The 16,145-nt window shown below is 39.3% G+C and overlaps 1 protein-coding gene across 1 annotated transcript in view; it reads left to right on the top strand.

Annotated features, from left to right (window-relative positions):
- Positions 1-16,145, top strand: part of LOC124153266 — a 40,480-nt gene that overhangs the window by 12,400 nt on the left and 11,935 nt on the right. The window contains exons 4-5 of the mRNA XM_046526364.1: positions 11,469-11,543; positions 14,009-14,653. Coding sequence (XP_046382320.1) covers positions 11,469-11,543; positions 14,009-14,653 — 720 coding nt within the window. The remainder of the gene's footprint in view (positions 1-11,468; positions 11,544-14,008; positions 14,654-16,145) is intronic.

Genomic DNA, 16,145 nt, shown 5'->3' with positions numbered 1-16,145 from the left:
CTAGCATTTATTTAAGTCTTTTATGGTCCGGGGGAAAAACGAATTTCTATATCTATCCGTTCGGCAAAACATCTCTCTTAATTTATCGCTTCTATCGGGCCTGGAAATATAGTTTGTCTTTGATATTTTGTTCTACGTGTCGCCCTTAAAGACATCTATTCTCAATTGTTCAAGCAATCTAAGCTTAGTGCGCAGCCTGCGAGTCTCCAGCGGCTCCCAGTATTATTAGCTTAACATCTGCGAAACGCTGTCTGTACGCCCGTAGCAGTTTTTGACGAAATGCGCAGCCTTCCTTTGTATTTTATTCAGATCGCGCATTAAGTCTTTCGGTACCGGATCCCATACACTCGCTGCATATTCAAGGTGCGGACGTACGATTGCGAAATAGCACATTTCTTTCACTTGCTCATCCGTAAATATTCCCACAATACGCTTGACGAATCCTAATGTCTTCCGGGCCATGCCTCAGATATTCCTTAAACGTGTTCCCCACGATAGGTTCAAGGTTATGGTAACTCGCAGGTACTTCAATTCGTCTGTTGTCTCTAGGTTAATACCATGCACAGAATAAAAATGGTTATAGTTGGTCAAATTCCGCAAGAAATATACCGACATACATTTGTTCAGATTAAGTTAAAATCTAGAAAAAATGCGTCAACTTGTCTTTTCGATTCACCAGATTTTAGAATATCGTTATGAAATAGCTTGAGCTGTGTTTCGCATGATCTACCTTTTCTGAATCCGCGCTGACAGTCATGGAGGAAGTTACGTCTGTCCAAGAAAGTCATGATATTGCAAACGACGATATGCTCAAGTATCTTGCCTATGATCGATGTTATTGAAATTGGACGGTAGTTGCCTGGGTCATGTCTGTTTCCCTTTTTAAATATGGGTGTAACGCTTGCAATGTTCCAGTCTAGCGATAACTTTCCTTCTGATAGTGACTTCTAGATATTATCTCTTAGTAAGGAGTGATCTGTGGAGCTAACTCCTTAGTTATTGAGCGTTGTGGAGCGTAATTTTCTTTAGCTTCAAGTTCCTTCAATTTATTACATGACGTAATGGACTTTCTGTACACGTTGTGTAAATTGCTCTGCTTTCTAAGTTCCCTTCTGAAATCGTTGTTGAATTTATTATTTAATAAATGTATTTTTGATTTTGAATTTCAGTGTACAATTAAAAATATGAATAGTTTCTTTTGCTCTCCCGAAAGGTTGCTATTTTTGAGATAATTGTTTTTAGAACCTAGCCATCGCTCTACATAAGCAACAATACAAGTCATCTAATCATTTTTGGAGTTTTAACACTGCCGTTATAGTCTCTATTTGATCGTGGAAAAGAAGATATTCTGAATCAGACTGGTCTACAGCCTACCTCACTTAATCTATTTACCATAAAGACCACTTACGACCACTCATTCCCTCACCTATACAAATGTTTGGGGTGAACGAGACGAGATACGACAAAAAGTCTTATGAAGACCCCCTCTAAAATTGTCTGAAACTCCAGGAAAAAATATGAAAACTATAAATTTACAATTATTTATCCGTCTATTCAATTAAAAGTGAGTATGGGGATTAGTTCAAAAAATGACCACCAAATTCCAATGGCGGCGCGGCAGTCATACAAACGAACAATCAAAGCAACATATTTGTTTATGAAAACAAGAGGAGCTAAATTGGGAAAGAAGATAAAGGAAAAGAAACGAAAAACTGATAAATATAAGGAAGGAAATTAAGAAAGTAATATTTGAAGTGTCTATTTCTTTGCGTCTTCTTTCCGCAAGAACAAACATCTGTTTAAATCAAAGCGCATTCAAATCAAAAGCGGAGAAATATAAGGTAAGAAATTAGTTGTTGTTTTTGGTATATTACATCGAAAGTGTGGTGGTTATTAATTTCAAAGTTAACAAGTGCACTAAATGCCTATTTAGAAATATGATTCGTGCTGTTGCCTGTAGTTCGTATCTTGTTGGCGATACACGATTGTAGTAGAAAGACTTTTAAACAAGTCTTACATAATATAGGTAGGTAAAAATGATTTTATTTTCATTTTTTGTGATGGTGATAACTTATTATTTTTGTTTACGTTCTTTTTTCCGTTAATGTCCTTTTTAATGTACAATGTTATCCGTGAGCTGCAAGAGAGAATAGGCAGTGAATAATACAATATGGAAGATAAGGGCAAATAAAGGTATTTCTTATTCAATTATTTGTCTTGTGAAAATCACGTTTCCTTGAGTGACTAAGTTCTACTGTAAAAATTATCGAAATCTTGACATTCACAATGTCTTGTACACCAAAGGCCGTTACTCACCAGATTTATTGCGCATTGCGTTGGATATGAAAGCTGAGATATTTGTGTATCCCGATTCATTAAAACTTTAAATAGAGGTATTTCTGAAGTGAAATCATTCGCGATCACGATAAATAATATTTCGATAAAATTCGTTATACTAGCCCCAATTCATGCTAAGGCGCATTTGTTTCTAGATATTTATATTCAGTCCCAACGTAATTCGCTTACGAAGGGGAACAGCTGTTACATCTTATTCGTATATCAAGAATTTGGTTGAGTTTTGTGGAAAATAATTAATAAACGTGTTTTTCATTGTAATTCGTTAAGTTGTTATGTTATGATATTACGTATGCATTGGGTGTTACATTGGAACGTGGTCTCAACGTTTTTTGTATTTGAATTGAATAAGTTAGAGAAACTCGTAGAAATTTATTTTACTTTTTTAGCCCCTCAGAAAAACGTTTCTCTTTATAAATATTTACATTCATATTGTAGCCTACGTACCATGCGCTCGTTTTACGTGAAAGTGGAAATATTGCTTATACCTAAGCTAGCCAGCTTAAAAGTAAACGATCCTTAAGTAACAAGTAGCAAACAAAAAGTGTAAGACCTCCCACAGTGAGCATAACAGGCCGCAGGCCTTTTTAGGGGGGGCCTAGGGGGGGCAGAGCCCCCCCAGCGAGCTAAGCGAGTTTATTTATATAATCTGATTTCCTGTAGTATGGTGGCGCCCGTAATATATGGCTAACTTCGTCGGAAAATACACTGCTCTTTAATTTATCATATATTATTATAGTATTCTACCGATTAAGGTAGGTTTCCATGGAGTACTAAAGAAGTGATTTGGAAGCCTCACTTTCCGTCGAGCGCTACCTTCTTCAATTCACTGTATGGCTTACTCCCGTTTAATCTATCTAAAAATCCTTTTCTTTTCCTTCCCTCCTCGTTTCCCTAGCATTCTACCCTCTCACACAATTTTCAACATCCCCGCTAAGTATTCGCTCCATCCATACATTCTGACACCTCCGTACCTCATCTAAAAGCTGTCTCTCCTCGCCAACCATATCCAGCACTTCGTTGTTCCTTTTACTCTCCGTCCATCTTACCTTCTCCATTCTTTTCCGTATCCACATCGTATGTGAAGTATGCTACAGTCACCCAAGACTATCGTAATGATTTTTTACGAACCTGGTAGCTCCTCTTTGCACGCGTTCTAACTCTTTTTTAAGCCTATTTCACGAGGATCCCAAACACTGACAGCGTATTCTACATGGAGTCTAATGGGGGAGAAGTAGCTTATTTCTCTCGCAAAAATGAAAAAGACACGTGTAGATCTTTCTTGTGTGAAAATAAAATAAATGCGGGACAATTATTAAAATCGAAAAATGATACAAAGGAAACTCTTCTGGGGGCATCGAATGAATTCAAACGAAAAATAATGGGCAAATATGGCCATTATTTTAGCCCTAAGGCTTTCTGATTATTCGTAAGAGAGTTACAGGTAAATAGCGCTGTAATAATAACGCTATAGCAAATAATTGTCACATGCCAAACACCCTAGAGGTGGTAAGGCTGCGTGAGTTTTAGACGGTGATTGCGAGGCCCTTTATATATTCTCCCCAGAGAAAGGAAAGAATTTTTTAAAGAATACGTTAACTATCGCACTGACAGGTATTCTTTGAATTTGTCACACATAAATGCTCACATATACTACTCAGTCCTCTTTCAGCCATTGCAGCAAAGTTTTTTGTAGATATGGACTCTAAAGCGCTAAAAAAAAATGCACCCCATTAATGACCATCCAAAATGTAGTGCAATTTGCATTATACATGGAGGGTAGCAGGAATGAAGGCGATGTCGGAAATTCCGATCTGGACTCTCAGCCTAATGAAAGTCGGTCAAGACTACCTTGGGTTTCGAGCAGGTAGCAAAAAATTAGCTAAACTAGTCTAAAGGATAACTCCAAAACAAACATAATTTTTCCATGGGCATATGAGATAGCAATTCATACAATGAACTTAATCCGTCTTTGCCGAAATTCTGAGCATTAATCGGAACAGTACAATAGTATCAATACTGTACATTGATACTAACCAATGTTGCCCGGATCTTGGTAAGATTTCGATCTGGAGCTGGAGGAATCGAGCTGGAGGTGGAGTATTTATAGCTGTAAAGAATTCAATCGTCAGCCAAGCGGTAACCGTAACAGAGACCAGGGTTGAATCTTGAATCGTTGAGTTAATAAATGAACAATATAGTTGTCCCAAGCCGCCACGAAGGAAGCGTTCAGGAATGCATTCACGAATTTTAAAAGAAAAACACTAGTAGAGCAGTTACGGAATAACTCAAGAGCATCATGGTCTTATGTCCGGGAAGTTGAAGGTAAAACGATCGATTTTTTCCACGATCAATAAGAAATTATAACGGTAGCGATAGACGCATAAGTAGATTAGATGACTTTTAGTGTAACCTACTAACCTTTGTAAAACTTAATGCGTGCTGCATGCTGGTGATTTATCACCCCCTGCCAAACACCCTAGAGGGGGCTCGCAGGTTATTATGTAGATGTAGATGAACACACCGTATTCAGCTTATTAATTAAACACCTAGACGCGCAAAACTTTAATGAGAGGTCAACATGGATTCAGGAAGCGCAGATCATGTGAAACCTCAAAAATCATCTATCGTGGAATAAAATATATTCGGGAAATAACAGGTATTAAGTAAATTGGGTTTTGTAAAAAAATACTAGGAAAGGGCGACGACAAAGTGAGATACGACGGCCATTCAGTAAGTTTTTAGAAAAGGTAATAACATCAAATTATACTGGGTCAATTGTTTTACATTGTTCATTATAGTCTTCTTTTATCAATATAAATTTGTCAAGCATTTTTTCAAGCATTATGAGCCGTCGTGAAAATTTAGAAACATGCATTAATGTTTAAGTAAGTTATAAGCTACAATATAACTCATGTAATCTATTTGTGAGTTCTAATGCTGTCTGTACAGTCTCTTATAAATTGCGGAAAAAATTCTGAATCTGTCTGTTCCACAGTCTATCTCTCATATATTTTTTTTATGATTCGATCTACGTGGTATGCTGGCGTTGGTAAGATATGTCTACCTTCGCCAGAAAATACATGTCTCTTGAATTTATCAATTAGGCTGAGTTTATTTTTCAGTCTGCGGTCTTATAGAGATTTCCATTCGAGTTTATCGATGAGGTATTAACACTAACAAGATTAACAAGAAGTAAAGAATTTTACCGTACCTGGCAGCGCCTCTTTGAATGAATGATCATTAATGGGGTGCATTTTTGTCAGCAGTTAAGATTCCTTATATACAAAGAACTTTGCCGCAATTTTATTTCATTTCTCTGGAGAAAATACGTAAAGGGACTCGCAGTCACCGTCTAAAACTCACACAACCTATCCACCTTTCGGGTGTTTTTTGACTTTTTGAAGTAGTTCGACTGCTTTAACCCTTCAATATCCGTCTTAGGGAATAATTGACCCTTTATCTCGACGCAGGTTATCTAATCGGAGACTATGTGGAACTGAAGGTAAATTAACTGAAGCCTTGGCGTGCAAATGAGCGGTACCAGATGGCAAAATCATGCTCGTAACTCATTCAAACAGCCCGCTACTTTGCCCATTCCAAAGCGCTGTTGCCATTTTCCGGTGGTCCACAGCCGCGTGTTTAGCAAAGTTAACAAAATCGTTATTTTTCATCGCAGAATCACGCTTCAAAGACGTACTTGATCGCACGATTGACAGGAGTACTATGCAAACAGTCATTTTTTTATTATTGGATTGATTGATTGATTTCCAAATTGCAGTCATAGCGGTCACTTTTCGGGAGGGAGGCCCCCCCTGGGAGGGTCCAAGACACGGGCCAGCGAGGGCGAACGCGTCGAGGAAAGGGTTGAGGATTAAGGACCCTACGGAGGGTGTACCACGCCCATCTTCGGACTACCTGCTCCATGTCCCCACCAAACGCACCTTAACCCTTTTAATCAATCGCCATGAGTAGGTACACCTCCTACGCAACTAATATTTTACTGAACTTGGTCTCTAGATAACCAGGTAAACAAATGGAATAAAATATTTGACATCGTGAGCCCAATTGGGAATGCACTTCGAAATGAGCGTCTCGTCATGACAATCGGAAAACGGTCTAATGGGAAAATGAAGTCTATATGCCCCAAAATATAGAGATTTTGGCCTCAATAAAGAGATATTTCCTTATTTAATGAAGAAGGGAATGAGGTAACAACGTCGTTATAGACTTCAAATTACGGTTAATGCAAAATGTACCACACGTGGCCCAGATGGGTGGGGGCCCTCCCGGTGTTTTGGGTCCATCCCTCGCGAGCTCGGGTCCCCGAAAAGGGTCGGATTAGGCTCGAAGTCGAGGTTGAACCCTCATTAGCGCGAATGACCGTCGGTCGTCCCCACGAGAGCGACATTAACCCAAATTACTAGTGACCCCTCCACACTTCGACTACTCCTGCATCCCCCGCCCAGCCAACGGAAAGTGCAAAGGATACTCTTCAGTGCCAGGACAGATGGATGAGCCTCGAAATAGTGAGATCCCACTCTCCCCCTTTCACTTTCTCCCGCGGCACCCCGTGAAATAGGAAACTGAGGGATTCAGCAGTGTAAAAGCATACATTTAATATTGTTGGACTCATTCTCTTGGAGACACTTAACTCATAGCGGCGCAGATATACTTATTTAACTTATTATTTCGCGCAAAAATACGATTGTGCATATATAATCCTGTTAAATATAATCTTAATATAATCTAAGTCTTCCTTTTCCGTTGTTGTCATACACTTGTCCCTCGACGATTGTCTTCATCAGGTCATCATGTCTCAAGATGTGGCCTATAAAGTTATTCCGTCTTCTTGTCAAGGTTTTCATGAGGCATCTCTTTTCACGTACTCTTATCAGGACATCCTCATTACTTATTCGGCCGATCCATTTTATCCTCAACATTCTTCTGTAGCACCACATTTTGAAAGCGTCTACCCCTTGATTTTCCGCGTCTGTCATTGTCCATGCCTCTCTTCCGTAGAGAAGCATTCTCCAAATGTAAGTTCTGATAAAATATTTCCTTACTTCTATGTTAAAATTTCCCGCAGTTAGTAGATCTTTCTTTTGGTGAATGCTACACTGAGAGAACAGGTTTGGATGCTACACCCTAAACCCTTTTGGGCGGGGAGGTTTGGGTGCGCCATCAAGAATCATGCGACATCAGAACTAACTCTTTGTATGTGGGAACCAAAGGCAAAGAGTTTCACACCAAAACACGTCCAGTCAACGTCCTTTGGATGGGAGAACCAAAGTTATGGTTAGTGCACTCTACCGGTTTAGGTGCGAAATCTAAATCTATTGTTACGCGCTCTGGTGGTAATCTCATGAAGCTCTCTAGCACCCGCAGTTCTGTGTTCAGCCGTGGAAGCCGTAGACACGTGTGGACTTGTTGTGGGCAAAACGGGCGAACTCTGCTGCCTCTTGTGCTTCGTTGCTCTTGCTGCTCGAGATTATGGACGAGCGGACGGCGAATTTCTTATCGAAGGCTGGACTTGGAGCCTATATCCATGTGTTCGCTGGTAAGTTGCGAGTTGTTGTTTATTCTCACGGCCATTTTGTGTTTATTCTCACCGCCATGTTGCATTAATTCTCATGCCCGCACTACCACCCTTTGCTTATGAGTTCTTCTGATTCCTATTGTTATTTCTATGTGCTTATTAAAACAAAGTTCAAACTCTCAGATCATATTTTGTCGGAAGTGCTGCTGTGCTTATTAACATTGACCTTTATTTATTGAGGTTAAATTGTCTCACGTTTCTTGTATTTCCCGATGATATTTATAATATGTTGTGATTGTATTTTAGTAATATTTTATGTTATTGGCATAGAATTTGATAATGATATTAATTCACTGTGTTTTGTGCACTTTTTATGATATTATAACGGTGGATTCATCGAGAGTCTTGCGGAGTAATCATCGAGAGCGTTGGCACGGAGGTTATTGACGAGGAAAGGAGAATGAACAAGAAGAGATTGAGAAAAATTGTGTGTTTGGAGTGAATTTTATGTAACTGTGTGTTTATATATTGGAAATAAATGTTCTTTCTAGTGTTCTACAAATGGGGATATTTATTTTTCCACCCACGTACATTACAATATGTTGAATTATGTGATAATAGATAGGTATTATGACAACTACAGAGCTAGGTTTTCTCATTTTTTAGTTGCACTGTTAGAAATGGGTTGAAAAAGAACAATATTAAAGTGTAGTGGGGCTGAATAGGAGGGAGGAAGGAGTAGGGGCGCAATCCTTTGGGCAGGTGATCTAAACTTTTCATTCGGCATCCAAACATTGTTTTGATGAGCTACCCAACGCTTTGGTTCTCACACCCAAAGTACTCGTCATCTTCTTTGGATGTAGCAACCAAAGGAGTAGTTGGAACATCCAACTCCTCATCACCCATTCCCTTTGGGTGACACAACCAAATGTATGGACAAGTCCTTTCCTTCACCTCAGCTTTGGGTGTGACACCCAAACCTACGATTCTCATATCCAAAGTGTTTTTTCAGTGTATCTTCGCCTGGGCTATTCTGCTGATTATTTCTTTCTTGCTTTTCCCGTTGCTAATTATTCTGCTTCCTAAATAACAGAATTCATTCACCTCTTCCTGCTTTTGTTTCCCTATTTTAATGTCAGTCTTGACTTCTTCTCTTCTGCAGCACCATAGGAAACTTAATTAGCATAAAAATATTTATTATTTTGTTTAACATTATTGAAATAAAGTCAATTGTCAGGAACATGGTTGCATGGAAAGGCTAAAAAATGTTTTAAGTTCACCGGGAATATATAGCCACGGTGACAACTGTAACGGAGTCACCCGAAATGCAAAAGTTATGTGAAAATTCCAAAGAGAAAAAATTATTCACCTTGACAGGGATACGCATGTTTTTCCGCAGGGAGGAATGACGCCTCGGTATCTTTACTGGCTTCATTACTTACTCGGTCCGCTAAAGCACTCGACCGGAAATCGGGGGATCTGGGTTCGTGTCCCGGTCAAGGCGAATGATTTTTTTCTATGTAGAGTTATCGGCGAGTGAAATGCTGTACACTTTTAGCTTGCTCTCCCAAATAGAAGAATAAATCTTCTCTCTGCTGCCCCAAAACCAACATTTTTATTTTTTATTTATTTATTTATTTCCATCGCCCCGAAAACAGCTCACAAGGCCTTTTACATCGGGGGGTATAACATGAAACAACAACTATCACACACAACCATGCCCTGGATAGGGGCAACCTACCCAGGCGGGACTCGAACCCGCGACCTTCGGTTTGGCAGGCGAGGACTTTACCCCGCCGCCACCGAGGCCGGCGACACAGTTGCTAAGCACCACCAATTGGCGAGGGATGGATGAAGAGACGCCATCAGCCGAACTCCAAAGTAAGCAAGGGGTGTTATGTCATGACTTATCATCTCCCCACACCACCCGCAATCCCATTTTCTCGGTCTGACGAACGAATAAACGTAGAAATATCCTCTCCTAATAATTACAAGAAGACTTTCAACAAGACGAGATTTCAAGAAGACCATACCTCTCCCTCCTACATAGTAAGGAACGATTAAAAATTCAAAATTAAGTTTAAGAATCGTAAAACATATATTTTGAAGCAATCATTCCTGCATAGAGGAATAAAGGTGTGGAAAATATCTACCTGAAATTTTTTAAAATGATCTTCGCCGCAAATAGTAAAATTTTTAAGATTAAATGTTCCTCTATCCTTGATTTTGTCATTATGGTTTATTCGGGAGCGTTTTCAATTAGGTTATTTGGTTCCAATTTCATTTTTTTATAGCATGGTATTCATTATTGAATCATTTGTATCTATCGGTGTATTTTCCTTTCGTTTACTTTGCTATTTATTTGGGCAGGCTTTTCATTCAATTGTCATGTTACCTTCAGGTCATGGCCAATATGTAGCAATATATCTGAAATTCATTAATCATCATCATTAGACAACAATCCTCAGATTGGTTTGACGCAGCTCTCCATTCTTTCTCTTTCATTTCATTCTTTCTCTCTCCTTTCCGCCAGCCTTTTCAAAGTGACACATTTCTTGTCTTTTACATCCTTCATGACCTGTTCTATGTAACTCATCCTGGGCCGTCCCTTCTTCCCCTCCATCTGTCCTTCTACGATTGTCTTTTTCAGGCCATCATGCCTCATAATGCAGTCAACTAACATGCCCCATCTTCTCGTAAGGGTTTTTCGAAGACTTCTCTTTTCTCCCTCTCTTCTTAGGACTTACTCCTTACTTACTTACTCGGTCGATCCGTTTTATCCTTATTATATTTATATTTCTTCACTTCTCTGAAGCTGTCGACATCCAAGCCTCGCTTCCATGTTCCATATCCAAGTATCTGATGAATCGTTTCCTAACTTCTTTCCTTAATGCTTGGATTTACAGCTGTAAGTAGATTCTTTTTATTGTAAAATAACGTGTTTGCCTGTTCCATTCTAAAAACGATTTCTTTCTTGCGTCGTCCATTGTTGGTAATTCGGTTGGTAATTTTTTGCAATGATTGCGATTTTGAATTTGACACAACGACCCTATCATTTATCGAGAGTAGTTAGTTTTGGGCCACAACGAAATCAAGGGATACCTCGCCACAGATATTTCCTCAAATGATTATTCCTATGTTGAGAACCAGTCGTGTTCTAATTAAAACCGTGTTAAGCGAATTCCTGTCAGCCGAGGGATATATGTAGTTATTAGTACGATCAGAGATGAAAATAATTGGTGTATCTCGGAAAGAACCTATTCTCACACCACTTAATCATCGCATAACCTGGGTGTAGATCATTTAAAGCACGAAAGTTATTTCCATAAATGGCTTCACGGAAGTTGAGTCCGGCTTTAATTGTCAGTCGCTTTATAATCGCAGAGGATATCGGAAGATCGGGTAAAGGGAGAGTTGGTTCAACGGATCACCGCTAATGCGAGGGGGGCGCGGGGGTTGGGGGAGGGATAATCAAAGAGTGGACTGAAGGGTTGAGTGAATTTCATCCCTGAGGGATGGGTGTACCGAGCGAAGCGAATCGTGAGGAATATAAGGGCACCCATCGCAAGCATAGATCGTCACTCACCCAAGCACCTCCCTCCGAACAAGAAGAAGAAGCAACTGCGGAAGAGGAATCATGAAGATCCTGGTGAGTAATTTGTAACAGAAATATCACTCATTTTGTTCGAAAATCATCACTGATTAATCACTAGTTTTGCCGAGCTCAATACCCTGTCTAGCAGTCATCTTCTTGATGATACTAGAAAAAATATAGCATATTAAACATACACCAAGTAATTCTATGATCATTGGTCAGATGGACACGATTGAAATATTCGACTTTTATATCTATATTTATAAATGAATCAGATAAATTTTCTAAAAATTCCTCCTACAGACCAAACATTAGGAATGCCTTCTCCCTTAATTTCACCGCTGCTATCCATGCCATTCTCTATGATTCAAATCCGTGGAGAAGTATAATCATAATGTAAATTCTGATACATTGTTTCCTTTTATTGATGTTTAAATATCCAGCTGCAAGTATTTCTTTCTTTTTGTGGATTACTCTCTCCGCCTGGTCCATTAAACTTATAATTTATTGATTGATTCTTCTATCGCTACTACATTTGCTTCCCATATTACAGAACTGTCCAGTATTTAGAGACATTGGGCTATCAGTTTATTGGGAAATGTGTGAACAATTTGGTAGAACTAATACTTTGTGTAAATCCTTAGTATTCAATCTACTATTTTTTGCAAAATTAACTCAGTATTCATCCAAAATTCAATGCCGGAATTGTGAAATATACTTCGTTATATTTTATTTTTTCACGCTATTTTACTAGCATACCTGCTCCAAGAACGTTTTCAATATCCGATTCTTGGAAACTGTAGAGAAAATAATATTTTAATTTATTTGTAGTGTTAATAATATTTCAGTAAGCTTTTCTCAATATTTTATGCCGGAATCGTTACTTAAACAATTTCCACAGAATCCTACAATCAATTTCTATCAATAATTCTGTTTTCAAATAATAAGCTAGCAATTGAGAAAAGTAGCGCAATAGCCGGCGATCATTTATGTGGTCAATTTACGTGGGGTTCAATGATACTAAGATTGATACTGATTATATATTATCACAGAGGTGGTTTCCAAATGAATATTTTTTCTACATAGAACGCATCCCAGATAGCTATGGTTATTCTTTGCCTGACGTCAGCCTAAAAAAGAAAGCCCGTAAGCTCCTAATTTGTTTTGCTGAGCTAGTTTATGGGCTAAAATTTGCCTTCATATTCGGGAAAAATGTATTCATTTAAAAAAAAGAGAATTTCCTATTGCGCGTCATTCATTTCCTATTGATGTCATCCATTAATCAGCGCAAAACATGATTTCCCCTCAAGACAAACAAGTGAAGGAAAATGCCAACAATTATATAATTGTAATAAACTTGTTAGGTAGTAATAAGTGTAACTATAGTGCTATAGAAAATAGAACATAGTAAAATACTAGCATTACTTCCAATAACTTAACGCGTCACTCATTGGCAGATTAACAATCCTAACTTGGATTGAAAATCTCTCGGGCCAAGGCCAATCATATGAACGTCACAAAAACACATTAAACTCCGAGATTGACACCTAGCTCTGTCATATAATGATTGCAAAATGCGTATCATAATAATGTTAATAGGATTAAAACCACCAAAAAATAGGTGGTAAATAATTACCGCGGAGTACATCTACTATAATCTATGAACATCCTATGATCCGCTTTAATAGGTGTTATGCGCTAGACAGGGGCGCAGCTAGGAACTAAGGCTAGGGGGGGTTTTAGGCGCAACTAGTCCTAGGGTGTGTGGTATACCCGCCAGCATAAGCGAGAAGTGCGGGAGCCCTCCCTCAGAAATTTTTAAATGGTTCAAAACGGTGAGTTTTATGGCTTTCTGAGGGATATTTTATTAATCCTTACACTCTCCAATAAGTATATTAATCAAATGACGTAAAATGGATTAAACTTTAAAGTTTCTCTGAGCTCTGGGGGGGGGGGGTTTATCCCACAAAACCCACCCTCGCTGCGCCACTGGCGCTAGATACCAACCGTTTACAAAATTAAATAAAACTAAAGTAAGCTTGCAAAGGATTCATTGGACTTCTGACGCCGGCACAGCAAAATCAACGTCATTTATTGTGTATAACACTTAATAAATGCAATGGTTCGAGGCATTACTTAATGGAATTCCATCATGACCATCAGGAAAGAATAAAATTTTCCTAGTTCCACAATAATTTGATTGAATGCCTTAAGATATTGAATGTCACTGTATTGAAACCGCTCGCATGTAAACAAATTAACTTGGAACTAGGATAGTTTTTTTCTTTCCTGATAGTATTGTGAGGAGTAAAACAATTTCGCATACGTATCCGTTAGACATGATATTTCATATAAATTATCATTTCTGACATGCATAAGAAAATAATGCTGGGCTGAGATCATGTTCTACGCCTTGCTCTGAAAATATTCTGTTCAGAATTGCTCAAACAATCTTAGCGAAGCCCCAAGAAAATATTTGATTTATTAATCCTTCTGCTAAAAGAACTTTATCAATTCAGTCCATAGTGTGCATCTTCGCCGTGGGCGTAGCCTTCGTCTCGTCGTCTGAAGACGCAGACAAGCAGGACGCTAAAGCGGCAGCAACATCCTCAGATGAGGGAGCAGAGAAACAGCTGGAGAAGCGGGGGATCCACGGCTTAGGCTACGGAGGAGGATATGGAGGAGGATATGGAGGAGGATACGGAGGAGGATTTGGAGGAAGCTACGGGTTCGGAGGGGGGCATTACGACTTGGGGGGTCACCACCACGAGAAGGTCATCACCATCAACAAGGAAGTGCGCGTTCCAGTGCCGCACCCGGTTCCCGTGCCCGTGATCAAGAAGGTGGGGGTGCCCGTACCTCACCCGGTCCCTTACCCCGTGGAGAAGCCAGTGCCTTACCCAGTGGAGAAGCCTTACCCTGTCCCGGTGGAGAAACCAGTGCCCTACCCCGTCATCAAGAAGGTCCCCTATCCAGTGCACGTCCCCATCAAGGTCCCCGTCCCACACCCAGTGCCTTATCCCGTTGAGAAGAAGGTCCCCTACCCCGTTCACGTCCCCGTCAAGGTCCCCGTGCCGCAGCCCTATCCCGTCTACAAGAAGGTCCCCGTCTACATCCATTCGCACGGACACCACGAGGAACACGGATACGGAGGATACCACCACTGAATGAATGACAGACGGAATCTCTGGAGTGGATCCTGATTTAACATCATCGATGACGTCACGAGGCCGGAATACCTGTTGATAGCCTGAAGTCTTTGCGGGAGCTGGACCTTGCCTTTATCGTACATCAAATGTTGGCTATCTAACATCATGAAATATCATTTTGACTGATGTAAATTGTTATCTTCTTGTTGTAAATAAATGACCTGTTTACATATCTATAAAAATAATTTGGCTTTTTAAAACTATATCGCATTTACCCAATATCATCACCGTAACCATACCGTTATAAAAATGGGTCGATGTAGCTCTACATTTCACTCTCTCCTATCATGTAACCTTATCATATTTAGGTAAGTCTTTTCTTTTGCATCCTTAAAAACGTGTCAGTATGGACCAACCTTCACCTTCAAAAGCTTTTCGTTGATTTCCTCCGTCACGGCAACGTGTGTCTCATGATGCGATTAAGTTTTTTTCGACCGTGATGATGCATGAAATTTTTACTCTCGTGATCGGAGCGATCGAGTGCTCGAATTTAAACAGTGCATTCAATTAATTTAGTCACTATTACGGTCTTATTCCGCTGAAAAGTCAATAGAATAAATAAATAAAATAAAATCAACAATTCTAACACAGATTCGCGAGGAAATTTGCCTTTAGATAATGAATTTTCAGGATGAGTCTTTAATTTCAGGAGTACGTTTTCGAAGATAGTTTTTGGTTCTTTCTGACATGAATGTAGAAACTGCTAAACTCTTCGCTTACTTAAAGAAAAGCGACTCAGGTTTCGGCAACTTCGCGCAAAATTCCACCTTTGAGTTTTATCCAACATTTTTTTATTAACGCTATTATTTAATTATCGTTACTTTCGCAGCACATGGTGATATGCGAGTGTATGCGACGTATTTCAACTGGAGATTTGGCTCAATGCAATGTGGGCTGAGATCCGAAAAAGTGGAAAAGAATGACGTCTTTCGGACACAACTGTGAAATGATGTTGATGAAGTAGTTTCCTGAACTTAGCGGAAATACTAAAAAGTCATTGGTAACCAATGAATGGGATGCCATATGCCGTGTATATTTTAGCAGTATTCTAAATTCAGGCGTACACACATGAAAAAAATGATAACTCTCAGAGCCGCACAGAGAATACCATCTCAGATCCACTTTATCTTTGGTCTGTCAGAAACGATAAAATAAGAGATAGTTATCACGTCGGTCAGATTGGTACACACATTTGTTTTTTTTGTCCAAACAGTAATCGACTTTATTAACGATAGGTGGAATGCAGAAGTCAAATCACTAATTTTCATTTTGCAAACGGTTGTTGTCTAAACACTCAACGCCACACGTCTGATGGGGTATTTGTAGTACCTGGTTAGTGAGTTATTCCAGGATCATTTATTACTAGGTATTATTATTTACTTGATTTGTTTTCCTATTAATGTATTAATTTCATTCGTCCAATTTTATTAGGCTCAACTATGTGGAA

This window comes from Ischnura elegans, chromosome 2 (assembly GCF_921293095.1).
Source record: "Ischnura elegans chromosome 2, ioIscEleg1.1, whole genome shotgun sequence".
In the NCBI taxonomy this organism is placed as follows: Eukaryota; Metazoa; Arthropoda; class Insecta; order Odonata; family Coenagrionidae; genus Ischnura; species Ischnura elegans.
The sequence above is the reverse complement of the archived record's forward strand: the minus strand, read 5'-3'. Positions and strand labels throughout refer to the sequence as shown.